The 26,911-nt window shown below is 46.6% G+C and overlaps 1 protein-coding gene across 1 annotated transcript in view; it reads left to right on the top strand.

Moving 5' to 3' along the window:
• The window catches only part of WDFY4 (WDFY family member 4), a gene marked incomplete at its 5' end in the record, with an annotated part of 200,092 nt that overhangs the window by 60,608 nt on the left and 112,573 nt on the right, over positions 1 to 26,911 (top strand). Inside the window, 20 exons of the mRNA XM_080926733.1 lie at positions 443 to 659; positions 1,087 to 1,163; positions 2,109 to 2,330; positions 2,960 to 3,138; positions 3,394 to 3,625; positions 4,833 to 4,978; positions 5,891 to 6,002; positions 6,440 to 6,630; positions 8,369 to 8,521; positions 9,515 to 9,588; positions 11,001 to 11,162; positions 11,721 to 11,812; positions 13,700 to 13,799; positions 14,696 to 14,901; positions 15,711 to 15,880; positions 17,513 to 17,638; positions 20,671 to 20,835; positions 23,691 to 23,894; positions 24,459 to 24,573; positions 26,061 to 26,218. Coding sequence (XP_080782859.1) covers positions 443 to 659; positions 1,087 to 1,163; positions 2,109 to 2,330; positions 2,960 to 3,138; positions 3,394 to 3,625; positions 4,833 to 4,978; positions 5,891 to 6,002; positions 6,440 to 6,630; positions 8,369 to 8,521; positions 9,515 to 9,588; positions 11,001 to 11,162; positions 11,721 to 11,812; positions 13,700 to 13,799; positions 14,696 to 14,901; positions 15,711 to 15,880; positions 17,513 to 17,638; positions 20,671 to 20,835; positions 23,691 to 23,894; positions 24,459 to 24,573; positions 26,061 to 26,218 — 3,101 coding nt within the window. The remainder of the gene's footprint in view (positions 1 to 442; positions 660 to 1,086; positions 1,164 to 2,108; positions 2,331 to 2,959; positions 3,139 to 3,393; positions 3,626 to 4,832; positions 4,979 to 5,890; positions 6,003 to 6,439; positions 6,631 to 8,368; positions 8,522 to 9,514; positions 9,589 to 11,000; positions 11,163 to 11,720; positions 11,813 to 13,699; positions 13,800 to 14,695; positions 14,902 to 15,710; positions 15,881 to 17,512; positions 17,639 to 20,670; positions 20,836 to 23,690; positions 23,895 to 24,458; positions 24,574 to 26,060; positions 26,219 to 26,911) is intronic.

Consider the following 26,911-nt stretch of genomic DNA (forward strand, 5'->3'; position numbering starts at 1 on the left):
ACAAGTTCATAAAAGAGGACAGTGTAGACACCCTGAATGTAACACCAAACGAAGCACCCAGTTAAGCAAAGGCCATCTGAAGGGCAAAGGTGGAGAATTGGGCTTGGAGCTGTCAGCCAGAGGCAGGCTGATACAGAGGACAGAGCTGCTCAAGTCCCTGTGGAGCTCGCAAGGAATGCTGGTTGGGAGAGCAATCCCAATAGCAGCTTCACGTGCTATGTCAGAAAGAGGAACATGAAAGGGTTAAAATAAGTCACTTAGACCTGGTTATTGCCACAATTCCATGGCATCTAAACAAGCAGAGTCAAAGCTGGGGGCCATTTGTACCCAGTGGCTTTTTCAGGATGCTCCATCTACCGTGGCAGATAGATCCGAGATATTGCAAGAACTGGAGAGAACCGCATTAGGCAAGGACACATCTTTTTCTTGTGTTCTGCCGCAGGGCCACGTGCAGATACAGCTGTGAAGTCTACAGAGGCCAGCCCATGTCCTAGAGGATCTCAGGACCTCAGGTCCTCATGGACCTGCCAAGATTCGGCCACAGCTCTTCAGACAACGCTGAGCCTCATCTCCATGACATCCCCTCGCAATCTGCAGCCTCAGAGGGCAGCCCTGACCCCATCGTTTGTGGAATTTGACATGTCTGTAGAAGGTTATGGGTATGGAGACCTCTCATCTATTTGGAAAATGATTTACTAATGTCTTAGTACCTCTGATGATCTATGACATTGGCCACAATATTGTGGCCTCCACTGGTTCTTGTTGCTCAAGCAGAGATGTGTTTAGTAGATATCCCTCTAGCCAATGGAGAAGAGCAGAGTGTCTAGCCATGGAGGACCAGAGCTGCCTTCTTCCCTACTATATCTGCTCTAGAATGTTCTCCATCTTGTCTGGTTTCCAGTGAGGATTCATTCTCTCTAAGTATCACACCAGCACTAACTGTTTTCTGTTCTTGGAACCTCGTAGCCTAAGATGGCATATTGCCTCTGAAGTAGGATGGAATAGGGAGGTGTTACTGCCCGGCGGTTGAAGCAGGGGATTGATTGGCATGTACCCCAGTGACCTGCAACACTTTACTATTTTCAGCTGTCTGTTTATTCCGACCTTGTCTACCGTCATGGGAACCAGCACGGAGCACTCCATCTCTGGAGGGACTGGATCAGGTAAGTATTTCTGCAGATGAGGATCCTTCAGCCTACAACGTTCGCTCATAGTCTCTTAGAGCAGGTATCCTATTCATCTTTGCATGGGCTCACAGCCAGGGCCTCAGGTAGTACTGACAGGTATAAAGATGCTGCATTTGAGTTTGAGTCATTGTATGGGAGTCTGGGATAGGCTGAATTGGAACATCAGATGCTGCCGGCTTTCTCTAGAGAGTAAGTTCTTCCATCAGGAGGAGGCAAATCCATGGTTTTTGGATATTAGCTTGGAACCTGGGCAAGCTTTTTAAGCATCACACTAAGCTTACACCGCATTAGGCAGGGCACTGTAAGTTTCCAGAGGTGCCTGAGCTCAGCGTCTCCCTATTATCAAAGCCAGGTCCCAGGTTTCAGTGAGAACATGGTTGATCTACCAGTTCAGGACAAACTTCCTTTCTGTGGGTGGTACTAAGTATACTAACATGGCTGCCGATACTGGGCTAGTGGGAACAGCGGCCAACTGTTCGGAACTGCCAAGCCTACTCTGACATGAGAGAACATGGGGTTTCCTTGGACGACGTTATTTCTTTATCTTAGATTCAGTTGAGCTAGTGCCCTCACCTCCATGGAGCCCAAAGCCTGACTTTCAATCAGTTGCGGCATCTCAGCTATTGAGAAGCCTCAGAGACAGCAACTTCTCTGTTCCCTTGGAAAGGCTTCAGGGACTGGAGAGGCTTGAAGCAAAGGGCTTCAGGTCTGCAGGAATGCCACAAATTTTCTGTGAGCCTCCTTCTCCTGGTATGAATCATGTGAGGCATCCTGGGCTTGATGGAGTTGGCGTGAGTGGGGAGTGTGGAGTTGGCCAGATGCAGTGCTGGTAGGCAGCCCAGCAAGGTGGAGTCAGAATGGTCTCAACTCACTTCCTTGGCAGGACAGAGAGTAAAGCTACCCTTCTGTTCTACCCCATAGGAGCTCCCAGGCCGTTTCCTCCACCTGGAGGTCTCACCTTCTCCTGTTGGTTTCTGATCAGCCGGCAAGCCAATGTCATGGAGGGCCACCCACTGCGCTTTCTAACACTAGTGCGCCACCTGGCCAGGACAGAGCAGCCCTTTGTCTGCTTCTCCATCAGCCTCTGCATGGATGACCTCTCCTTGGTTGTGTCCACAGAGGAGAAAGAGTTCCAGCCCCTGGGTAAGGCCTTGGGATCCAAAGACACTGACTCTGGATACTAGGAGCCTGGTGCTGGCTCTGCCTTAGACTTCAGCATATTCTCAAGTTCTCTTGCCTCGTGGCTAAGCCCAGACACCTCGGCCATCCTTCCTAGGCTAAAAGTCACTAACTCACTGCTGTGTGCATGGAAGGCCCCAAGAATGGCCACATCTGTGGCACACAGCCAGATTGCTTGAGTCCTCCCTCTCAGGTCACATGACACAGGCCACCACTCTGGCACTCAGTGGTTAGTGCTTGGTTGAAGCCTGCTGGAGCTGACCTTGGGTCATTGGATTAAGCTCTCTGCCTGGAGGTAATAAGTGGGAGCAACGGCAACACCTTACCTTGCAGAGCGGTGAGCTTGTTAAATGAGGTAACCCTTGTAGTTGTGCTTAACTAGTGTCTAGTAGGAAGTCCGAGCTCAGCAAGTGATGGGAACAGCTAATGTCATAGGCACCTTAAAAAAAAAAAAAGTAAGTGAGCATCTGGTCTATAACTTCTCAGGATATAAGGCCCACATGCACTGACCAGGAATATCTCTGAGCCCAGTGCTCTTGGATCTCTGTAGCATGATGCATCATGCGACATCCAGTGTCCGTTCTCTTTTGCAGACGTCATGGAACCCGAGGATGAGGCAGAGCCCTCTGCAGGCCGCCAGCTCCAGGTCAGGTGCAGCCAGCTGCTGGCTTGTGGTCAGTGGTATCACTTGGCTGTGGTGGTCAGCAAAGAAATGAAAAGAAACTGCAGTGTTACCACGTACCTGGACGGACAAGCCATTGGTTCAGCCAAGGTCAATGTTAGAGCTGAGATGTTGCCTTAATATGCTCTGCTAATTACTCACTTGCTCATTTTTCATGCATGCGTGTGTGTGTGTGTGTGTGTGTGTGTGTGTGTGTGTGTGTGTGCATGTGTGTTCATCTTTGTGACTTTTTAGATAAAATTTTATTTTAGTGAGAAACGTAGCTCATGAGGTTCTATTACTATGCACTTCTTTGATCAGTTCTGGGGCTAAGTGCTTCTCCCTTTCTCTGTCCTGTTTTAACAGATGTTGTACATTCAGGCCTTACCGGGGTCTTTTTTCTCTATGGACCCATCATCATTTGTGGATGTTTATGGCTATATTGGGACCCCCAGAGTTTGGAAACAAAAATCATCATTAATCTGGCGTCTCGGGCCTGCATACCTTTTTGAAGAAGACATAGCAGCAGACACTCTAGCACTGATCATCAAACTTGGCCCGAGATACTGTGGCAACTTTCAGGCTGTGCACCTTCAAGGTATGGCATGCTTTGATTTACAGTGATTCTGCTGGTATTAGTTTTTAAGTGGGCACCCGGTTATTTATAGCATATTTATAAAGAATGAACTCAGTACAGGTCAATCATGGGGGAAGGCCTTTGTAATTGGATCATTATATATTTACAACCCAAGAGAAACTGTCATAGAAGAGGAAATGACAATATCCTTTAGATTTCGACTCCACAGCACCTAATGGAGGAGGGTCGGTGAATAATGCCATCAGCAAAGAAAGGGAGGGGATTGAGATAAATAAGTTACATTCCTTTTAATGAAGACGCTTTTTAACTAAAGTATACTGTTGTCTTCAATTATTAAACAGGCAGACAGCAGCCCCATTTTCATTATTGATTGTTGGCTGTTCAAGCAAGGAGCTTGCTCTCTGAGCTCTGCCAGGTCCAGGGGGTCAGTTCCCATCTGGAAAGAAAGACAAATGCATCTGTGTTTGAAGGCCTTATGTGTGGCCAAGGGCGATTGAGTGCTGCTGAGTGCTTTAGTTTCCAGGACCAGGCCTTGTGTCAACTTCATTTCCTGAGGCAAATGGCATTGACCAGAGCAGCTCGGTCAGGTCTGGAGTCCCTTGCACGGACTCTGTATCTGCACCCTGTTTGTTTAGTAGAGCTTTGCTGCCAGTCACCTGGGGACCACAGTGCTAATGCTAACGGAGATGTTCACGGTAGCCAGGCAGCCCGCCGTCTTATGTCTATCAGCCCCATCCCCTTCCTCCTTAAGAAAAAGTTACTTAGCAGCTTGGAAATGAACTGAGAGACTTGATAGGATTCTCTACTCTGGCAGGTTCACACCGGAGACACCTTCCTTTTCTAGAAGAATCCATCTTGAGAGGTTGCAAGTGTATTTGTTGTTGCTTTTTCTTGTTTTCGTCTTTTTAGAACCTCACTGTATAGAACAGGCTGGTTTCAAACTCCCAGAGATCCATTTGCCTTTGCCTCCCAAATGGAATTCAAGGTGCGCGTGGCACCACACCTGGTTCTGCCCTTATTTGTATATTAAGTATCAGAGAAGCACAGATAGGGTAAAACCTATCACATACAAATATGCAAAATGTAGTAACACACAGACATTCTCTGGGTGATCATGTTGTTGTGAGGCAGCAGGTATTTAATGGTTGGAGGGTCAATTTCTGTCTCTGTAAAGAGAGGTTAGAATGACTGAAATATGCTGTTGTAGGAGAAGACCCAGATGGTGAAGCCACGCCCCTCATCGCGGAGGAAAGGGTTTCCTTTGGTCTTCATGTACCCAGCTCTTCTATCACCAGCATAACGAGCATCAGGAACACCTACAATGAGGTGGACAGCCGCCTGATCGCCAAGGAGGTACGGCTTCCTCTGCCGCCCACACTTCCTCGTAACAAACATCACTCTGTGCCTTTCTTTGGCTTCCAGGGCTCCAGTATCTCTCTTGGGCTTGTTCATTTGTGGATGGATAGATATACACATACCACGACTTTCCCTTCATTTGTTAAGACACAGCCCGCTCTCCCACCAGGACAAAAGCTTTTCTTTTAAAATCGCTTAGAGAAGAATATGTGGGCTCTTCCTGGTGAAGAACTCAGAACACTTTCAGTATTGTTCTGATTTTGGAAACCCTACCAATGACTGTTGCTTCAGACTCTACTGCTCTACCCACTCTGAAAAGCAGCTGAGTGGTTGTAACTTTGTTTTTCACATGAACTTACAGACCAACAAGCAAATGCCTGGGCAAAGAAAGATGCCAAGTGATTCATCATGTCCTAATCTCCACATACATATCTCTTTCGAACTGAGTGCAGAACTCTTCAGTCTCATGACCAGAGGCCCAGGGGGTCAGGATTGAGGCCCTGACATGCACCAAAGTTGTATCTTCTTACATATCCTGATAAAGGAAGGCAGAATTCCTTTCCTCCTGGGTCTCTGGACCCAGTGGTAGAAGCTGGGCCTCACAGAGCCTGCACAGAGAAGGTCTTAGTACCAGTGTTTCATGGTTGCTGTCATTGGGCTCCTCCTACCCCATGACCTCCTTCTGGTGAGCAGTAGGGGAATCCAGATTATGTATTTACAGCTGACTCCCTTGCAATTGTGCCACAGAGGGGAAATGGAACAGTGATTCCACACATTAGCTTCTGTCCCCCATATTGGCTCACCCAGTAATTGTCACATGGTCGTCAGGGTATCTATCCTCTAGGGGCCCTTAACGGCACCCTTTTCCCCCAGGGGTTTTGTAGCACCAATTGCTGTTATTTCCTCTAGATGAACATTTCCTCCCGTGACAATGCCACACCTGTGTTCTTGCTGAGAAACTGTGCTGGACACCTCTCGGGGTCTCTGCGGACTCTTGGAGCTGTTGTTGTGGGCCAGTTAGGTAAGTCACGTAATAGACTCCACTTTGCTTTGGGGAGGAGGCCTTGTGCATCCTAGACTCTTGGGGAGGCAGACAAGATGGATTATACTGAAGAGGTCTTGTGAGAAGGACGAGATTGAGAACAAGCCCAGCCAGAGAGTGACCAAAGAGAATAGCTTATTGCTTCTGGGTGATGATCTCAACTATTGACCACACTGGTACCCCCACACCACAGATGCCTACCTCTGGAGTGCAGCGTAGCCTGTGAGCAGGACCCATGGTTGTATTTTATTGAGTGAAGATAACAGACCTGTTGCCAAGATAACAGACTTCTTCTGGAGCTCCAATCTCTCTTCCCAGCCTATTCCAGTGCATGAGCCCTCTCTGGGCATAGATGCAGGCAGCTGCCAGGGTTCTGTATTACAGTTCCGATGACAAGTTCTCTTTGGCTCCCTCAGGGGTGAGAGTGTTCCATTCCAGCCCTGCTGCCAGCAGCCTGGACTACATTGGAGGGCCTGCCATCCTCCTAGGCCTCATCTCCCTGGCAACAGATGACCACACCATGTATGCAGCTATGAAAGTCCTACACTCAGTCCTGACCAGCAGTGCCATGTGTGATGACCTGATGCAGCATATCAGTGGGTACCAGGTAATCCCACCCTCTTGGGTGACCCCGAAGCTTCTCAAAGAGGTATCATCCCCAGGATGAGCTTCTCTTGCCCAGTACATCAGAAATGACTTCTGAAAAAGAACATCCCAGCAAGTCTTGCATCCCCCATGACCTTGGCCACCCCAAATGGAGACTGCTTAGTGATCCATTGACAAACATGTTGCTGCCTACAGATCATAGCAGAGGAGGGACCGGTGACAGCCAGCTGCAAGGAGTTCTGTCTAGACCAGATTGCTCATCTCTCTGCTACTGTAGCATTCTCCTCGATGATTCTAGAATCATTTAGGATTAATTGATTCTGCCTCCCTTGTAGGAGATGAGAGTCCAAATTATAGACCCAGACTGGTTTGAAATCCTGCCTTGTCTTCAAGCCTTTGAAAGTGGAAAGACTGCCTCAGTCTCTCCACTTGTAAGATCTGGACTTTCATCTTCTTGTCTCTGGGTTTATAGCGAGGATTGAAAAACTTCATACAAATGGCAGGGCTTAGATTATCAGCCTGACTAGGAGTCAGTGCTCAGCTAATATTAGCTGCTTTGAGTTCTTAACCTCCTCGTGATATTTTTCTCATGTACACAACAGGACAAGTAGCAGATATGCAGATGGCAATGATTTGTAAAACAGGATGACTAACAGACATGCAGATAGGGATGATTATGTATATTGTGTGTGTACAAGGAACTTAGAAGAGTGTCCACTCACAAAAGTTGCTGCAGATACATCACATCATTGCCATGACTGTTTGCAATGGATGAAATCAGATCTTGCCCTCTAGTAACTTTCTGCCCTGTTGAGCGGTGGCTTTGAGAGGAACCACAAAGAGAAAGATTAGGGCTTAGATCTTAGTTGGGGGAAGAAGAAGGTCAGATTGCAGATGTGTCAAAAAAGTGACCAGAACAGGGTAAACATTTTCTGATCACAAGCATCGCTTTCAGGGGTCGTGTCGGAAGACCAACAGGAATGTCTTGGGGGAAAGGGGTCGGAGAGTAGACTTTGTCAGAACCAGAAGTAGAAGACTGAATTGTGTATACCACGATCTGAGTTGCAAAGGGATGGGTGACAGCTCAGATGTCAGCAGGGGGCTAGGTAGCCTGAGTTTTAAGTCTCCAAGATCAGGAGGGCACAAAGTTTTCTTGGAAGCATCTTTCTCAGAAATGAGGTGCATTTTCAGAAACAAGTGTCATGGTCTAATGGCAGTGTCTCCATCCTAGAGTAGATGATGGCCATGCTCACCTTATGGCAGGATAGAATGACACAGCCTGACTGGAGGCTGTGTGATCTGGGTGTGGACCTGTGATGGCTTCCTGACAGTGCTGCAGCACTGAGGAGATGCCATGGTGATGAGTATAGAGATCCAGTAAGAGATGAGGAAAGCATGGAAACAGGAGGCGGGAGGTACCTGTGAGAACGTAATATCTCATAAGCCCAGTAAGAAAGGCACAGAAATCGAAGGGGTACAGAAACTGGTGTGGGTGTATCTTCTGAGAATTTAGAATGAAGGATTGCAGTTCCAGAGAGTAAGGGGTGTGGTCTGAAAGCTAGGGGTGTGGTCTGAGAGCAAGGGATGTAGTTTGAGAGAAAGGGCTGTGGTCTGAGAGCTAGGGGTGTGGTCTAAGAGCAAGGAGTGTGGTCTGAGAGCAAGGGCACTGTAGAAACTAGCAGTACAGGAGAGGGGTGGAGGCAGAACTAGGAATCCCACTGTGTATGTCACCTTTCCAGATCTTAGCCTTTCTCCTTCGGAAGAAGACATCCTTTCTAAACCACCGCATTTTCCAGTTGATCCTGTCGGTGGCTGGCACGGCAGAGCTGGGTTTCAGGCCATCTGCTGTCACTAACATGAGTATCTTCCAGCACGTGCTCTGCAATTTTGAGGTAAACCAGAGACACTGGCACCTAGGCCTTTGGGGATGTGTGTGAGAGTAAAACACAATAAGGCTGTCTGGTGTTTCACTTTCTTTCTTAGTCTTATTAAGAGTGGGTGGGAAAAATCACAATAGCTTTGGTGCACAGAGACCTAGGTTTACAGTTAACCCTACTGTCTCTGATGTCTGTAGCCTTGGGATGTGCCTTGATCACTCTGATTTTCCTTATTCTCTTGTGATAGTCCTGGTATATAGCTCAGGGTGGCTTTGAACTCATGCTCTCAGAAGATCCTGCCTCAGCTCATTTAATGCTGAGATTCTAAGTGGGTGTCACTATACCCTGATCCATTATGCTTATTTGTGAAACTGAGATTATTTCTTTTTTTGCAAGCTGTCATGGAGGTTAAAGATTTTACACACACACACACACACACACACACACACACACACACACACACGGTCTTGGAAATAATTTTAAAGCTGTGACGAACCATCTATGTGTAAGTATTAAAGACAATACCCCAATCCCTTTGGATGGTATTTGCTGTTCCAAGTGTTCTTTTACAGAATGACCTGAAAGGGGGAGATGGGGACTCTGAGGCCAAATAGAAGGATCACCCATTCCAACTCAACATTTACTGAGTGCCTACAGCACCCGGGTATTGGCCATACCTTGAAGAGTCAATGATGTCCAAGATCCAGGTCCTTGTTATCTCCAGAAGGGCCAAAAGGACAGTTTGTCATCCCCTCTCAGTGCCCCAGAGAGGCAGACATAGGCACCAGGAGTTCTGGGGCTACAATTACAAAGTTCAATTGGAAGAGGCCTTGTCAAATAGAGAGCATATTGCAAACACTCCAGAATGTGGGCAGCCCTGGAGAGACGTCTGAGATTCCCTTTAGAAATGCTCTCTTTGCCTGCTAAGTGTCAGGTACTAGTCTCAGACTCAGTGGAGCCTGCTACACCCATGGCTTGGTCTTAACCCACATCTGTTCTTCCTTCCAGCTTTGGACAAACACTGCAGACAACCTGGAGCTCACTCTCTTTTCCCATCTCCTGGAGATCCTTCAGTCACCGAGGTTGGCTGGGTTTCGGTAGCCCGGGGCTTAGAACTAATGTCTTCAAACAAAGGATAAGGGTTAGAGGGTCAGGAGAACCATGGTATTGTCTGCTAGTTCCCAGAATGCTGGCCACCACCCATCCCTGCAGGGCAGTGGGACAGCTTTCTTCTTTGACAAACTTGGACTTCAGTAGGATAGGTGTTAGGGAAACAGAGGCCTGTAGCCTCAAGGACTAGTCCAGAATTAGGTGAATTGGGGCTCTTCTGTCCTTCTCTGCCTTATCTCAGCCTGTGCTGTGTCACATGGACAGGCATTCTTCTGTGACAACCAGGTGCCTATGGGACATCTCCTTAGATCTCTGTCTCAGCTGGGTACCTGTCATGGGCTTTACACCATAGTCATAGAATAGGGTTGAGTCCTGTGGGCCACTGTAGTCCAATGGCCAGGTCAAGAGCATGGCTTTGCCTCTCTAGAGGTTGAAGAGTTTACACCAAACATATAAGGGCTGTGGAAAAGACAACAGCAGAGCTATGGGCTATCTATCCCCTTTCTTGCTCTCCTAGTAGCCCTTAATGCCTTCCTTGTTCTGGATGCATTTGTAAACAGATTTTCATCCAGTCTATTACTGACTATCCATTTAGGTGGCTCCAGCTTTTGGGTGGATAGTTTTGGGTCTTTTCCTGTCACATTGTTCTGTGGCCTGTGACCAGACCATCTTGTGTTTGTTCCATTAGAATATGGGGTGTATAACTTTGCAGAACCAAATGCTAATGCCAACAAGAAAGTTTCAAAGGAGTGATCCCAGCCATATCTACCCACCCTCCTTCTGCCAGGCTCCACTTTCCGTACCTGTTGTCTAAGCAACAGACATTACCCTTGTGACTCTTCTCTTTGGAGGAGTCACACTTACTGGAAATAAGACTGTGATTATTATTCTGGGGAGTGGGGTGTGGGTTCTTGAATTCTCTCTCTCTCTCTCCTCTGCCTCTCCACTGAGCGCTCATCCACTTTGTGGTTTGGGCTGGGCAGGAAGATCACAAAGGCAGACGGGCGCTGTGGGTCTGAACTGCTTTTGCTGCTTGTTGGGGGGTGCTCTTGGGTCACACGTGTGTCTGCTGCCTTTGTTCTGGGTTTTCTGAGGCCAGCATTAGCTCTCCCTGAGGCTCAGAATTAAAGTCAATAATTGGGTTTGTCTTTAAAGGCGGTTTCCGGGGATTGGGAGGGACAAACAGCGCATGCTCTGGCTACTCTGACTCTTGGCAGACACATATCTGATGAGTGTCTGATGGCATCTTGACAAGTTGCCAGGAGACCACTGGTGTCAGAGGGCTATGGAACAAGCCTAGCTTGGAAAGCCTTTTTAGCAGAAACACAGCAGATTTGGTTCATTCCAGTAAAAGCTTTTACTACCTTTCTCCTGGGCTCACCAGGGAAGGACCCAGGAATGCTGAAATAGCCCACCAGGCACAACTGGTACCCAAGCTCATGTTTCTCTTCAATGAGCCGAGTCTGGCTCTGTCCAAGGTCTCTACCATCATTGCCATTCTGGGCTGTCAGCTGAAAGGCCACTTCAACATCCAGGACTTACTCAGGTACTTCAACAAGCTCCCCAGGGAGGGCAGTACAGGTAAGAAGAGCCTAGAAGTATTTTGCAAAGGAATATCCCTACCTCCTGATACTTAACATAATTTAGAACATTGTAGAAATGTGCATTCAGGGATGAGCATTGGGTCAAGAGTGAGTTTGCTTGATTCAGATGGAAGATTGCAGATTTCCCAGCCTCTGGTTCTTGGACACATGTTTCATGCTCAAGAACTCAGAAACATCTCCTCCCATAGCTACACCAGCAGCAATAGCCCCTTGTCCACATCCTGAAGATTTTCCTCAGGGTGGTCAGCCGGTTCTACATCCCACTCTTCTTCACTCCTATCTGAAATATTGACCTGGAAGAACCAGAGTTAATTTTTTTGTTAATCTTGATAGATTTGGAAGTTTCTAGAAGCCCCATGCTGATCATGGTCAAATCCTATTTCCCTCAGATTTTTGCTAGAAGCCCCACTTGAGTGGATCACATAGAAAATATTTAGCACAAACCCAGGCACATCCGAGACCACTTCCTAAGCATGCCCTTCTCACCTTCCTGCACACAGGGTTGGGATGTTTGTAATATACACCCTCAAGCCTTCATCAGTGAACGAGAGGCAGATCTGCCTGGATGGAGCCCAGGATTCCTCAATACCTGGTGAGAGTTCCCTCTATCAGACATCAGATCGGAGGGTTGGGATGACCCTCAAGGCACCTAAAAATACATATTGGGGACCCTTTACATGGAAATGAGCCATGGGGAAGAAGGGAGACACCCGCCGCTATGGCAGCCAAATAGTGGCTGAGAAAGCTATATGTAACAGTTTGGGCTACACTATATGCCAAACCATATATTCCTGCCTCAAACCTGCAGTGGCTTCTAAGGCTCCCAGGATAGGCAGCCCCTATATGCTAGTCCTGACCTCTTCTGATTCAACCCTCACTGTCCCCAGTATCAATGAGCCTTGTGTTAATACTGAAGCATTACAGATTGCACAGTCTCTGTGTGTGCCGTGGACACGTTATCTCTCCAGGCTTGGCACCCTGCCCACCACATTCTCTACCTTCTCTGGTAGACTTGTCATTTTATTATCACTAGGCTTTATTTCTGAAGTCCAGGGGCTTCTCATAACATATAGTTTGTGATATGTGTTTGAGCTACTCTCTTAACAGCTTCCCTGTCTTACTAAGTCTCCCTTTGCTTGGAGGGCATATGGTAGTAACTATACCGCTTTGTTTTTGACCCTTTGGGTCTGTGCTGCCCAAGATGGGGGTCATTTAAATGTAAAATTTATCTAATTGGAGGCTGGAGAGATGGCTCAGTTGGTAAAGTGCTTGCCACATAAGCACAAGAACCTAAGCTTGGATCTCTAACATCCATATACAAAGCCAGACACACTAGCCTGTGTCTGTGACCCTAGAGCTGGAGAGGCAGAGACCATTCATTTATCTGTAGGGTTCTCTGGTCAATTAGTGCAGCATCAGAATCTGTGACCTCCAGATTCAGTGAGAGACTTTGTCTCAATAAAAGATGGGCAGCAAAAGACATTCTGAAGTTGACCTCTGTCCTCTATCCACATGTAAACATAGGTGCATGTATACACTCAAGCATGTTTGTTCATATACACTACAGACAACAATACAACAAAGTTTAAATAGTTCAAAATTATAATTTTTGATCTTCACAATGGCCATATTCTAAATGTGGCCACTACATGAGGCTAGTGTCCCTGTATGGGACAGGGCTGAGATAAAACAGTCTCACTGTCACAGAATAGTCTCTAGGACAGCATTGCTTAGCCCTACCTCTCTTCGGCTAAGCCATTAGAACCTTAATGGGTGATGGGGCCAGAATCAAATAGAGAGAAATGGAGCTGTTCTTCTCGAAGCTTCTGCTCTAAGGTTTGTGCTCCTTGAATTGATCACAAAACCACAGCCAAAGAATGAGTGAATGCGCAGGGGTCCAAAGGTCATAGTTGGCCAGACCTCCTTCTCACATGAACTTCATGGTGAAAATTCTACCCCTACCTCCTTACTTTTTTGAGCCAGGGTCTTGCTATGTAGCCCTGATTGGGTTGGAACCCCCTGTGTAGACCAGGCTGGCCATGAAGTCACAGAAAGCCTATGCTTCCCGAGTGATGAGACTGCTGGTGGGCATCACCATGCCTGCCACCAGTCTTCATGTAAATCTCTGTAAAACGTTTAGTGTGGCCTTTAGAGTTTTCCCGATGCTTCCAGGGTCAAGCTGCTGCTTGCTGAAAGATAGCTTTGACCTTATCATTTCAAAGATCGTTTTCCCCAAAGAGTAAACATTGAAGCTACCCCCCCCAAAGAAAAGGGAAACACAGCAGTATTCTGAAGCTCTTTTTTTAAAGTGTTGCACAGAAGTCTAGAATTCAATGCCAAGATCTGTGGCCCAATTCCCAAGTATACCAAATAATGATGAATACAACTGCATGCTGTAGCAAATAGTATGTCTCTTTACATCCGCTTTCTCTCAAATCTAAATTTTGTTCCTTTTGTTTTTCTTTTTTTTTTCCTGTAGCTGGAAGCCAAACATCTGGAAAGGCAATCTGGCTTAGAAACCAGTTGCTGGAGATGCTGTTTGGTGTAATATCTTCCCCCCAACTTCATCTGTCCTCTGAGTGAGTAGACCCAGGAAGGGTGAGTTGGCTCAGGGTTGCCTCACACAGGGTGGGTCATTAAAACCTTTCCTTAATGAAAAGTTTAGCATCCTCGAGTCTGCTTGCTGCAGCGTGTTCTGCACGAGTCAAAATGGACGTAATATTCTCTCCACTCAATAAAGCCAGACCTTGCCCTGAGGTATATCCTGATGCAAATGTTCAATGGGCACAGAGCACTAGAAACAGATTTGGGATCATTTCAATAAATTCTTTTTGTCATCATATCCTGTAATGGCTATTGTTCTGGCAGATGTGACAACTGCTTTCTTTGATGTCTTATGCCTGGCAGACAACAGAGTGGAGAAATGGTTAGCCTAAATTACATTTATCGTAGAGAAGGCTTGCCAAACTCCTCTGCTGCTCACTTAGTGCTTTGGTTAGTTCTTCCTACTTGGATGAAAAGGAGTATCTGCCTTCAGTTAACCTTCAGAGTAATGTTTAATTACAAAGTTGATTACATTACTTTTCCTGTTGCCTGCCTAAGTCTCTGGAGTCCTTCAGCTAACAACGATTTGTTGAGCACCTACTGTATACCAGATACTCTTCCTGACTTGGAGGATGCAGCCTTTAGCCCATTGTCCCCTGGCTTTGCTCTCTCTTTGAGTTTATGAGTCAACATATGGGCATATTTGGTGATATGGCAGAGAGAGACTCTTCAGCAAAGAAACAGCAAATAATAGCTAATGTCTTCTCAGCTGAGGCTGGAGTGCTGGCCTGGTTGGTAAGGCACTTACTTTGTGAGCATGGGACTGCCTCACTTCCCTTTCTGTGGTGACTTGTGGAGTGACACTTGTCTTCTGGGCACGCTTCTTGCTCGAGGCTGAGAGATGACTTGCTTACATATCTTGCTCCTCTAGGTTAAAGGAGCAGGTGTTTCTGAGCCTGGGGCCCGACTGGTTCCTGCTGCTCCTACAGGGTCACCTGCATCCAAGCACCACCACGCTGGCTTTGAAGCTGCTGCTGTACTTTCTATCAAGCCCCTCCCTCCGTGGGCGATTTAGAGATGGCCTGTCTGCTGGATGCTGGGTAGAGAACAGCATGGAGGGGGCGGACATTGCGATGGGTAAGTATGTGGCTGTCTCCATTACTATTACTATTTTTTTTCCTGGCTGTGAGTAAAGATCAAGTCTCACCCATACCCTGCCCACTTGGGATCTTGGTAACCCGGTCCTCCAGGTCTACACCCAGATCAACCTCTGTCCCCTTAGATTCCCTTTGCTGAATCCTAGAGCCTCATGCTCATTAGCTTCTGTGGGCTGCCTTCCAGCCCTCAGCTTTCCTTGTCTGTTTAAACACTGGGAACCTTGCACATTGATTCTCTCTTCTTCTTGGGTGCCTCTTTTAGTGGATGCAAACTCATCTTTTATATCCCAGCTCAATGCCACTTCCTCTAGGACAAGAGATGGGGGTGGTGGTCCTGAATTGGAAGATTGAGTCTCTGCTTCGATGTGACATCTCTCTAGTGCCCATCATGATTCATAAACACATATAATCTGTATGAATTGCCTTATCTCCACCCTTCCCACTACATTGTGTGCTTCATATGTGCCTGGAATCTGAACCTCTTTTTGAAGTGTGATAGCTCCAATGCAGGGTTGCCTTGGTGCTTTCTGCATAGTTGGCCTTTGGTATCTGTTTTTGATGAGTGGATAGATACATGAATGAGTGAATGGATGGATGGATGAATGGGTATATAGATCAATGAATGGATGAGCATGTCCAGAACTGGCCAGGAATGATTGCAAGGAACTTTCATGTGCTCTTATATGTGAAACATGTTTTCTCCAGGGTTTTGTAGTGTGGTCAGTATGATCGCTTGGTATCACTAACTGTTCTTACCTGGCTTTTGTGCCTCCCCTACCTGATCAACAGACAACCTGAAGTGCCGCCCTGCAGTGCCTGACCAGAGCCCCTGCCTGCTTCCTGGGTTCCAGGTCTTGAATGACTTTCTGGCCTACCATGTTCTCATCCCGGAAGTGTACCTCATTGTGTCTGCCTTCTTCCTCCAGACACCACTTACAGAGCTGACCGATGGGCCCAGAGTATGTTTAGGATGCACCCCTGGGAAGGAGAGGCCACATTTTGTGATTATGGCTGTTCCCTAAGATTCTCTATCCCTCTGCACTTTCCAACCTGAACTATGTCTGACCTGCTTGACTCCCTCATACCCTGCACCCAGGCTTGCCTTTAAATCCCATCTATTAGCACTAATGACTTCCTTAATTCCCACCTTCACCATATCCCTTACAAGACCCAATGTGATCAATTGAATCTCTTTCTGGTGAGAAAAATCACAGCATGCTAGGACTGGCCTTGCCCCATGCCACAACTTAGGTCTCAGCTCTTCTCAGCATGGGTGATCCCCCTCCATTGTCACCAAGAAAAAATTTTCCTCCTCTTTCGCTTTAGTTTCTTGAGTCTCACTGACCCTTCTTTTGCACACCACAAGCATGTCCAGCCATGTTCCCCAAAGACCAGGGGCTGCTCCCGAATTTATACTTTTGGTCTATTTCTAGCCCATTTCTCACTCTTCTGAACTTCTTTGCTAAATGTTCCAAAAGAAGAGCCCACAGTCACTTCCCCATCTTACCATCCATACACTCTTACACTTGGTTCACGTTTTCCTGGGCTTTCATAACTACCAGACCCCAGCCAGCTGCTATGTCCTCACCTGTCACATGTCTCATGTTCCCCATTCCATTCTCCCACCTGCCACTTCATGATGACTGCCCTAGACAGTTTCCTCCATTGTGCCTCGTTGTACCTCACATAGCACTAGCACCTGTAGGTGAGCTTAAACACTGAGCAGATGGGAGACAGATCTGACCTTGACACATCTTCCCAGGGACCTGATGAATAGCAGAACTGGAAATCAAGCCTTTAGTTCAGTTGTACTGAATGGAACTGGGATAGAAAAAAAAAAAAGCATCGCTAAAACCCTCAACTCACTGCATATTCCCATATTTTATGGATTAGATTTGCATCTCTATAGACATGAATAATATGTAGATCACTTCAGTCCAAAGTTCTCACTGTATTTTGTTAAGTTGATTGAGACCAGACATTTTTTTTATCTCTATGTATTATGGGTAAACAAACATCTAAGAGCCTAGGACCTGTAAGAGATACTTTACAAATTCCATTTCACTTGATATTTAAACAATCCCTTGGGAGTAGATAATGTGAGTTTCCATTTCATAGAGGAGGAAATTGAACGGCCAAGAGGCTGAACAACTTGCTGAGTAGCTCCTCTGAGCCATTAAAAGGGCAGTGTCAGGCCTCTTGATTCTACACCCAGCTCCTCTGCACTTTTCCTGAACCTTAGAATTCATCTTATCTTCAAGTTCATTGATCATATTCGCTGAACTTGGTTGGGACACTGACACTTTTAAGATTAGAGCCCAGGGCCTTGTGCATGCCAGAAAATGCTGCTCCCCTGCTCGACACCCTTAGCCCTGAAGAACTCCACTTGCTAAAAGTCGCTGGTAGATTCAGCACCTTTTTAGAGTTGTGTGCTTCTAATGCACATGGGGCTAGAAGGTTCCATAAAGACCAATGACCCATTCTGTTTCTGTCCTCTTGTTTTCTCTAATGGGGAACCCTGGGAAATGCCATGAACTGTGAGAAGGCTAGCCACTGGTGGGTGGATCTTACTGTTCTTGTTTTTCCATAAGGAGAGCTTGGATTTGATGCTTCAGTGGCTTCTTCAGAAACATCACCAGCAAGAAGTCCTCCAGGCTGGGCTGTGCATAGAAGGTGCCCTGCTACTCCTGGGGATGCTGAAAGCCATCATGAGCCAGGTGAGACCTGTTCCCCATACAGTATACCAGACCGTTCCAATGGGAATGAGTTTGGAAGCGTCAGCTTGTTTTGTTCCAGAAGCTTCCTAGTAAAACTTTCATATTCACTCATTCTTTGTTATATATGCCCATGACTATGTAATTTTCAAGGAACTGAGGGTAATTTAGCTCATGGTTCTGAAGGGTGGAAAGTCCAGAAGCATGGTACCAGCATCTGCCTGGCATGTGGTGAGAGGCTGCTGCTATCTCATAGTGTGATAAAGGGGACCCTATGATGACATTGAGCAACTGTGCTACCTTGGGTCTCTCTTTTTCTTCTTATAAGACACAAATGTTATCATGGGGAACCTAAAGGTTCCCAAGGAGATTATGCACAGTCACCATGAGACATCTACTCCCTACTTCTTTAAGTATTTGGTATTCCTTAGTGGGGACATTTCTCGGAGACAAAGATGCCTATCTTTTTAAGAGTATCATTTGCATCAAGACAGATGGCCTTGCCTATGAGATGGAGGTGGAGATCTTGTGAGGTGGAGATCTGTCTCAGAAAATGGGTGGCCTGACACAGAGCTTTTTGGTGCAGGAGCTGATCGATCTTGACTTTCAAGGCCTACGAGCAATGGGTAGAAGGGATTAATTTAAACATTATAGCAGCTATTGCAAGTGAAGGTTATTTGGTCTGGGAACAGGTCAGCAAGGGTTGAGGCAGAGTAAGTCAATTTGATTCTTTAGATACCAAGTGTAATGGGAGCCTTGGTTTTGTGAGGAAACACCATTGTTCTTGTAGAAAATACTTCATAAGTATTGTCTCTCACATGCAAAAAATAGAAACCCACACCTAAAAGTCATCTGACACCCTACTCCCAGCTCCAGACACATCCACTATGTTCTAGAGTGAACTAGCAGGTACATTTAGGGAATCATACCACGTCCTTACAGAGGATGGAGTCTCAAAAACAAGTTTTCTTTTACTTTCCCAATATTATGTGAACTTATTATTTTGTGTCAACAAAATAGAAAAATGTAAGACTTGTATATGTATGAGATATGGATATCTGTAATAGACAACACATGGTGTTGCTTGGTGTATTCATTATTACAAAATGTCTGCAATGCACTTCTTTGCTTTCTAGCTTGGTGACCTCATGGGTGCAAAATCTGTCATGTTTGCTGGGGGTTAAAGCATTCTGCTTGCATTTTTGTCTGAATGAACTTCTCAGAAACATTTCAGTAGTCTTTAAATACACCCCCACAGCCATGCAACATACATCCCCCACCTATCGCTCATCTTAGAACTCATCTTGTCTAGATATGCTCAGCCCATTCTCCGAATCTGAGTAACACGGCAATACAGATAGCAATTTTATAAATGAGTTCTTTAGCATTAGATCAAAACCACATTGTTTTAGCTTTATCAGTCTCTCTTTCTCTCCCCAGCATGCAGATGTGACTATGTTGAGAAGGCTCAGACTCTATTTTTTTTTTAACTTAAAACAATCATTTACTTTAAGAGCTGTATATGTGTGTGCCTATGTGCAGGGATGTACATGCTGTGGCACGTGTGTGGAGATCGGAAGATAGCCTGGGGTGTGATCCACTCCATCCTCTTTGTTTGAGGACCCTTTGGGGTACATCCCCAATGACTCAAAACTAATTTTTCCTAATTTGTCCCAAGTTTTTACACACCATTAACAGTTCAACTCTAACACTTGGGCCCCTGAGAGGCATGGCAGCTCCGATGACTACATTCTTCTTCTAACTAGGGATCTTCTAAATCGTGTTCTACGTGAGAGTTTCCACTTGCTCTCTTTCAGCATTGAGATTAGTGCTTTCTTTCCACTATAGCTTTTCTATATTTTATAAAAAATCTGAAGGCCTGTGGACTTACTTTAAGAACACTATCTTGGACATATTTATGACTATCCTGACTTATTTATGTCTCTTTCTAAGACGATCATACTTGCCACCTTTCACTTTTATTATTTCCCAGAATTTCTATAGTTAACATTTTTAAAGATCTTCTGGGGGGCTGGAGAGATGACTCAGCGGTTAAGAGCACAGACTGCTCTCCCAGAGGCTCTGAGTTCAGTTCCCAGCAACCACATAGTGGCTCACAACCATCTGTAATAAGATCCGATGCCCTCTTCTGGTGTGTCTGAAGACAGTGACAATGTACTCACATATATAAAATAAACAAATTAAAAAAAAAAAAACCTTCTGGTTCATACTGTCAATGGCCATGTGGATGAGCATATATATGTGTGTGAATATATGCATTTGTGTTCTCATTTTTCTAAAGATTTATTTATTTAGACAGTGGCTGGAGGTCTTGGCTGGGGCACATGTCAACCTCTGAATGGGCAGCTGAGTATGTTACCCAAGGGAACTGGGTGGAGGAGGCTTAGTTGTGTAGCCCGGACCAGAGTGTGTGAGAAAACTCAAGCTCAGATAGGGCACTAGGGATCAGCTCAGTGCAGCCCAGCACAGCACAGTACATTCCAGGCTCCTGGTTGGCAGAGGTAGGCCTCTTCAAGCTGTACTCAGACCAGGGAGGCTCCAGTGTGGGTTGTGGTAGAGGCTGAGTGGGGAAAGTTGGCTCTGGGATGGCAAAGGCTGGGCTGAGTACCGACAGACACACTTCCCTGAGCCCAGTATGCTACCCACTAGCACCGGGATGGCATGAGGACACAGTACACTCTAACAGATCTCCTCGGCTCACTCTCCTTGACTCTCACGTGCTGGGTGGTCTTTGGTGACTGTGAACCTCTCTGGGCTCTGTGTTTCCAACTGTAAAACAGAGGTAAATATGGAACCCATTCCCTAATGTCTGGAGTGAGGAAAGGATCACATGTGAAGCACATATGTCCACACCTGTCATGTGACCAACTGTCCAAGGCAATTGCCGGAAGCATGTCATATGGAGACTCTGGAAGATATTCCCCTATAGTCTAGCTCCTTGGTCTCTCTTAACTCCCCCTGTCTGGTTGCTGCACGCTGGGCCCCAGACCATGTCTCACAGAGTGTGTCTTCAGCCCCCTGCAGGTTCAGGAGACAGTGCCTGGGAGCAGACACTCTCCAGCAGTATTCTTCAGTTCCTTGGCCTGGTGTACCACTCCTACCCCCAGGACCCAGCATGGAGGACCCCTGACTTCCTCCAGACCGTGGCCATCATCACTTTCCCCCTGGAAACCCAGAAGGTAGGTAAGACTCACCTTACTCTGAGGTCTCAGGGTGAGCAGCTATGAGCGCCATCATCCTTCACGGGTGAAGGACCACGTGCCTCCCAGCCTCCCAAAGTTAAAATGCACGTTAAGCAACTTGACTGAACACAGGATAAACAACATGGGTAATTTCCCGTTTCTTGGCTGAGGTGCAGTTCAAGGTCAATTTTAGTTCCAGAGTCAAGTTTCTGTTTGCTTATTTGTTTTAGTTGTTAGAAATCTCAATAATGTGATATTTGATCATAATTCAAGTTCAAATATATATTTTGTGGAATGTATACCGTTCTGATATTGGGAAACCAGTATCCTATGCCAGGGCCTCTTGCCACCTGTGCCATGGACCTTTCTTCCACCTTTTCTTCTCAGTCATTTTTTTTTTCTGTCATCAGGCTCCTGTAATTTGATCCAGCTTTTTCTGAGGTAGTAGGTTTGTGAGGGCCCAGCTCAGAGCCCTATGGACCAAGAAGAGAAAGGATGCAAGGACTCACTTAGGTCTAGAAGAGGTCTTAGGTCTAGAAGAGGTCTTAAATCTTGATTGCTGGGAGGTTAGAAGACAGGTTATGGGAAGAACTGGGGGTTTGAAACAGAGTCCCAGGTGTAGGGTCAGTGGGTCAAGAGCGCTGGGAATCTGAGTGAAAGCAGGAGGTGAGAAATGGGCAGAGGACCAAACACAGGAAGAAGAAATGTGCACTTCAGTTCCCATCCTGATGGATTTGGAAGCAGAGACCCGGAACCAGCTGTGGTGTTTGTTTGCAAGTTGTAACATTAGCTAGAAGGGCATATTAGAAGCAGGGCCTTCGGCCCCTCCCCTGACTTTCAGAGCTGAGCATGGAGCTGCCGCCCATCACTACCTGCTAAAAATCTAGTGAGTGAAGGGCCCTGAACCCGCCCCTTCCAGAGGTATGTACATGGAGACAATGCTCATCTCCTGAGCCCCTGGTGTACAGGAACGAACCTGGTGCCTTGTGATGCTCAAAAGCTCCTGATAAAGGTAGTACCAGTAAAAGAACAGAGCCTTGAAAAGAAAAATGTTCCTCTGTGTCCCTGGGCTCAGGCCCATCTGGCCAAAGGGTGGCAAGACTGAGAAAAGCTACCTTTTCAAGATTTAAAGTGGCAGCCCTCCAAACCTGCCTCCTTCCCATTATGTTCAGCTTAAAATAAACAGCTGACTAGGTCTGAAGAGTCTGGCCAATGCTCTGTGTCTATGAGCACTGTGTTTGGGAGTGTTCCTAACTCCAGACAGAAATACTTTTAGACATTAAACATGTTTCTATCTGTCCCCAACATGTGCAAATTTTTCTCATTATTATTCCATAAACATTCCATTTAATAGCATTAATGTTATATTAAGCACTGCCACTTTTGTAAAGATGATGAAATATCAGGGCGAGGGGGGTTGGGCAGAGTTTATGCAAATATTCTACCAAATTGCATAACAAGAGTTGGGCATTGGGGGAGCTTTATATCTTCAGGGGTTCCTAGAATCAGGGGTTCCCAGAATCAATATCCTATAGACACAAAGGACAAGCATATTTGGTATAAATAAAGAGATAGAATACAAAGACTAGAAGATGCATTAAAAAATGAGAAAGTAGTCACACAATGGTTTGACAAGTCCATATATGCTCAAGTAACTCACTAGAAATGAGCAAAAAGACCAGAAAGACCCAAAGAAGGCCCAGCTGGCTGCAGTTGGGAGAGACCCAAATGCAAGCTCGACTAGGGTGACAGTCCTTCAGGTCTGCTCTTATAGTCCCAATGGGTCTTAGACTGGGAACCAGACTCCCCGATTCTGTAGCCGGGCACCGTGACCCTGGTGCTACCTCAGGCAGTGTCTGAGCCAGGCTTGGCACCTGCTGAACTGGAGGGACATTAGCCAAGTGCACTGTGGCCCAAGGTGCTTCCTCCACAGCCAACTGACACTTCCATGGGAGGGAAATCGAAAGTCCCTCCAACAAACATCTCTGCCAGCCAAGCAGGCCCCATCTTAGGGCTTCTGCTCCAGTTTTGAAGTAGCCTTCATCCTTCCTAGCCTCATCCAAGTCAGCCCTGCCAGGTCTTTGTTGCGCAGACAATGGTACAGAGCCTCCTCCTGCAGGCGGCCGGTGGCCAAAAGCCTTCCATTTGCTTTGAATTTATATGGCATCATTCCAGTCAAGGCCGCACGGAGCTAATTAATGCAGTCACCACCTCCCTAGGTGCCATTAAATTCATTTTATGGCTTAATTAAGAATGGCTGCATTAATTTTATGAATGAGCAAAGGGAGGTGCCAACACATGAAGGCACATGAAAAGTTCATGGGGCGGGAGTCAAGAGTCCCTGGCCATGTGTCCTTGGGTCTATAGTTTGGCCTCATAGCATCTCCATGTTGTCCTGGACCATCTAGGAGAATGAGCCCTGCTTGCTTTATATATTTTTATTTTTCTTAAATCCTCAGTGAGAACCTAAGTGTCAGGAAGCTTTGGAGAGCTGGGCGAGATCCTCCAGCACGACTTCTCTGTCCTTGTCATCCAAGGATGCTGTCTGTCAGCATTCTCAGGGCTGGGACAGGTGGAGCTCTGTGGACTTAGAGCTGAGTCCCAGAACCAGATATTACCAAGCCCAGTATGGCTTTCTAGACTTCCCTTCTGGTCTCTGACTCTGTGGCTCTCAAAGTGCATCTCAGACAGATGTGGCCACCTTACAAGTTTGAGCCAGGCTAATGTCATGACTCTGCAGAACAGGTTTGCATGTAGGAGTTGGGTGGCTTTGATGAGGATCTTGCCCACAGTGGCATGTGGACAAAAGCTTTCAAGCAGAGCCAATGACACTGCTCTGTCTCTTATCCCAGGAGGCCACGGCTGAGTCCTCTAGAAATGCCAGCAGTCCTGGGGCCTCTGCTGAAGCTAGCCGTGCTGCTGAGGGGTTGCAAGCTTCTTACAAGCCACATCCAGCTCGGAGGCAGCTAAGAGAGTTCATGCAAGTTCTCCTGAGGGAGCTGCTGTTTGGAGTGTCCAGTCCCAAGCAGTGGCTGCCCTTGGAGATCCTCCTGGAGGTAGGTTAGAAGGGTGGTAGACCGTGTGCAGTGAGAGGAGACTGGTCCTTAAGGACAGGGCATGCCCAGACCTAAGTCACTGCTTTTGGGAATTTGAATGTTAGTACTTCAGTGACCTAGTGTGGGGCCTATGATCATCAGGCCAAGGTGGACCAACAGATGAATAGGTGGGAGGTCCTCCGAAGAGCAGCCTGAGGCAAGGGTTTTGTAGAAGTGATTTGTAAGTAGGTATTCAGGAGAAGGGGAAGAGAAGTAGAATTCTGGGGCAGAAGATTTTTTATGGGTGGTTTCCGCTCTAGTCCCTAAGAGTAGCTCATCCTAGAGTCAGCTTTACATTGAGATACCTGCCAGGTGGCCTTTGGCTGTGGAATCCTCTGACTCATTTCTTCACTTTGAGAGACAGCTTCACGTCCTGAGTGAGGTGGCTAGGTCATGAGATGACAGTGCCTCAGAGAAAGGCAGTCATGGGAAGCCCATACTCACTAGCCAGCCGAGGAGAATGTGGTCACTAAGGGGACACGGTGACCCAATGGCTAGTGTCCCAGTCCTGTGCCATGTTTTCAGGCTTTCCCAGATGGTTCCACCAGCCAGCAGAAGCGAGACTTCCAGTCTGAGGTTCTACTTTCTACCATGGACATATTCCATGTCCCAAGTGGGAGGAGCATGCTGACCCTAAGAGGTGAGTGGCTTCTCTGTTCCTAGTGTTGGGCAGCTCACTGGGACATCAAGATCCCCAGGTTGAGTGTGACTCCCTGGCATGTCCACCTCTGCATCTGTCTTCAGTAAGAGTTCGTTGATTTCTGTTGACACAGGTTGGGGTAGGGGGATGGTTGCTATTTTCCATGAGACCTCTCATAGTTGGGCAATTGTGAGGTTAAAAACCTTTCTCATCTTCTGGGTTCAGATTAGTCTCCTGTGACTTTTTCAGAAACATGACTCATGCTTTGACAATGAGAGACAATTGAGCCTAACACACTCTGAACCTTCTTACCTATGCTAAGGACAGACACACTGCTCAGTAAGAATTTCCTGAACAAAAGACCCTGGATAAAGATATGGCCATCCTGCAACACCTGAGACCTTAGTTCCAGGACAGCTGAGGCTTTATTTAAAAATCAAGGCCATGTCTCACCAGTGTTTTCTGAGCTACAGGAATCCCATTTGACACAGCTTGCCTCTAGATTTACCCCTGCTACACAGTGTGTAAGCCTGGCTTGTGCCTTTCTCTTGATATCTGGCATGAAGGAGAGAAGCAGGCTGTCTAGGCAGACTTCTGACATGGCCACCCAGCGTCCATCTTGTCTCTGTCTCTGGATAACAGTGCTGGGTTGCTGACCTGGACTGTGCATGGAGCAACCTTGGCTAACTCAGGATGGATCTAAGAATCATCCAAGATCTCCACACACTTATGTGAACAGTCTGCCTGCTGTGTAAACGAGTCCGGCTCTCTGCTTTGCATTATGGCTCTTTCTGCAATTGACTTAGTTTGCCTTTGACTGTATGATAAAGGTCAAAGGCAACTTGGGAGGACAGAGTCTGTTTGGCACATACATTCTGATCCAGTCCATTACTGAAGGGAGTCAAGGCAGGAATGCACAAAAAGACTATGAAGGACATTTGATTACTGGCTTGCTATTCTACTTTCTTATACGACCCAGGACCATCTTCCCAGGGCTCCTGCCATTCTCCCTGAGTAGGGCATTCTCACATCAATCACTAAATAAGAAAATGCCCCATTGGCTTGCTTACAGGCCAGTCTCATGGAGGCAATTCCACGATTGATGTTCTTTTGGACCAAGATGATTTTAGCTTAGGTCAAGTTGTCTAAAAGCTAGCCCACACATCAGTCCAGCATAACAGCATACCCTTGGGTCCCCTTCTCATGGGTCTTGAATATTTAACTCCCCGGTTTTCATGTCAAAGAACCCCCAGAGGAAACATCCCTTCGTTGGCTTCTCATCCCCTGATTTATATCACTATCTGGCTTATTTAAGCTCAGTTCACTTTGAATAAATATGTGTTCTCTGTGTACCTGCTAGGGAGCCCATCTTCAGAGCACTGGGGTACAGAGGCAGTTAGGACATGGGCGCCACAAAGGATTTGTAATCTGTTTGGTGAAGAAACCCATTAGACACTCATCTCTGTCTGTTTCCTTACCTTACCCAGGCAGTAAGGAGCATCAGTCAAATACAGAAGCTGGTACTGTGCCTTCCCTTGCAAGCATTTCCTACTTCACCCAGAAGCTGGTTGAGAAGCTGTATAGTGGGATGTTCTCAGCAGATCCCAGGCACATCCTCCTCTTCATCATAGAGCACATCATAACGGTAAGAAGCTGCATCCCGAGGTGGTAAGGAGCATCCTTTGGATGAACTGGGACTCTTCTTAGTTCAGCTAGATCTTCTTTCCTGGAGCTGAGATAGAATCCAAGATAGATAGGGGGAGAAATGGAAGTTCTTTAAAGGCCAGGCATACCCTGAAGGTGGTCCCTCTCGCCCAGTCCTTACTCCTGTCTCCCGCAATCCACACCCACAGTCATTAACTGTGGTTTGAGAGGTGCAGACAGGATGGCAATAGAACCATGAACCTTAACTCTCGGCAGCCTATAAGCAAATGGAACTATACAGCAGAGAAATACGGCACTAGGTGCTCTACTCCAAGGGAGCCCAACTAACCAAACCATCTTGAGAGGAAACAAAACCCTGCCCATTATTGACCTGTGTCCTGCAGAGGGCAAACGGACTTGGGGACAAAGGAAAGAAAGGCACAGTTCAGGTGTTCCAGGTGGGCGTGACCCTTGCCCACCAGCTAATTACCTTCACCTCAGCCTCTGCCCACTAGAGTAAAGTCATCTAATAGTCTACTATATGATCTCATGCTACTTAACTGGAGTGACATGTGTGTGTGTGTGTGTGTGTGTGTGTGTGTGTGTGTGTGTGTACTGGTACTATTGATAGTTGCTATTTTAATTAACATTGTTGTAATTATTAATAACGTACCTGTTTTAAAGTATATATGAA

Source organism: Micromys minutus (assembly GCF_963924665.1).
Source record: "Micromys minutus genome assembly, chromosome: 12".
NCBI lineage: Eukaryota > Metazoa > Chordata > Mammalia > Rodentia > Muridae > Micromys > Micromys minutus.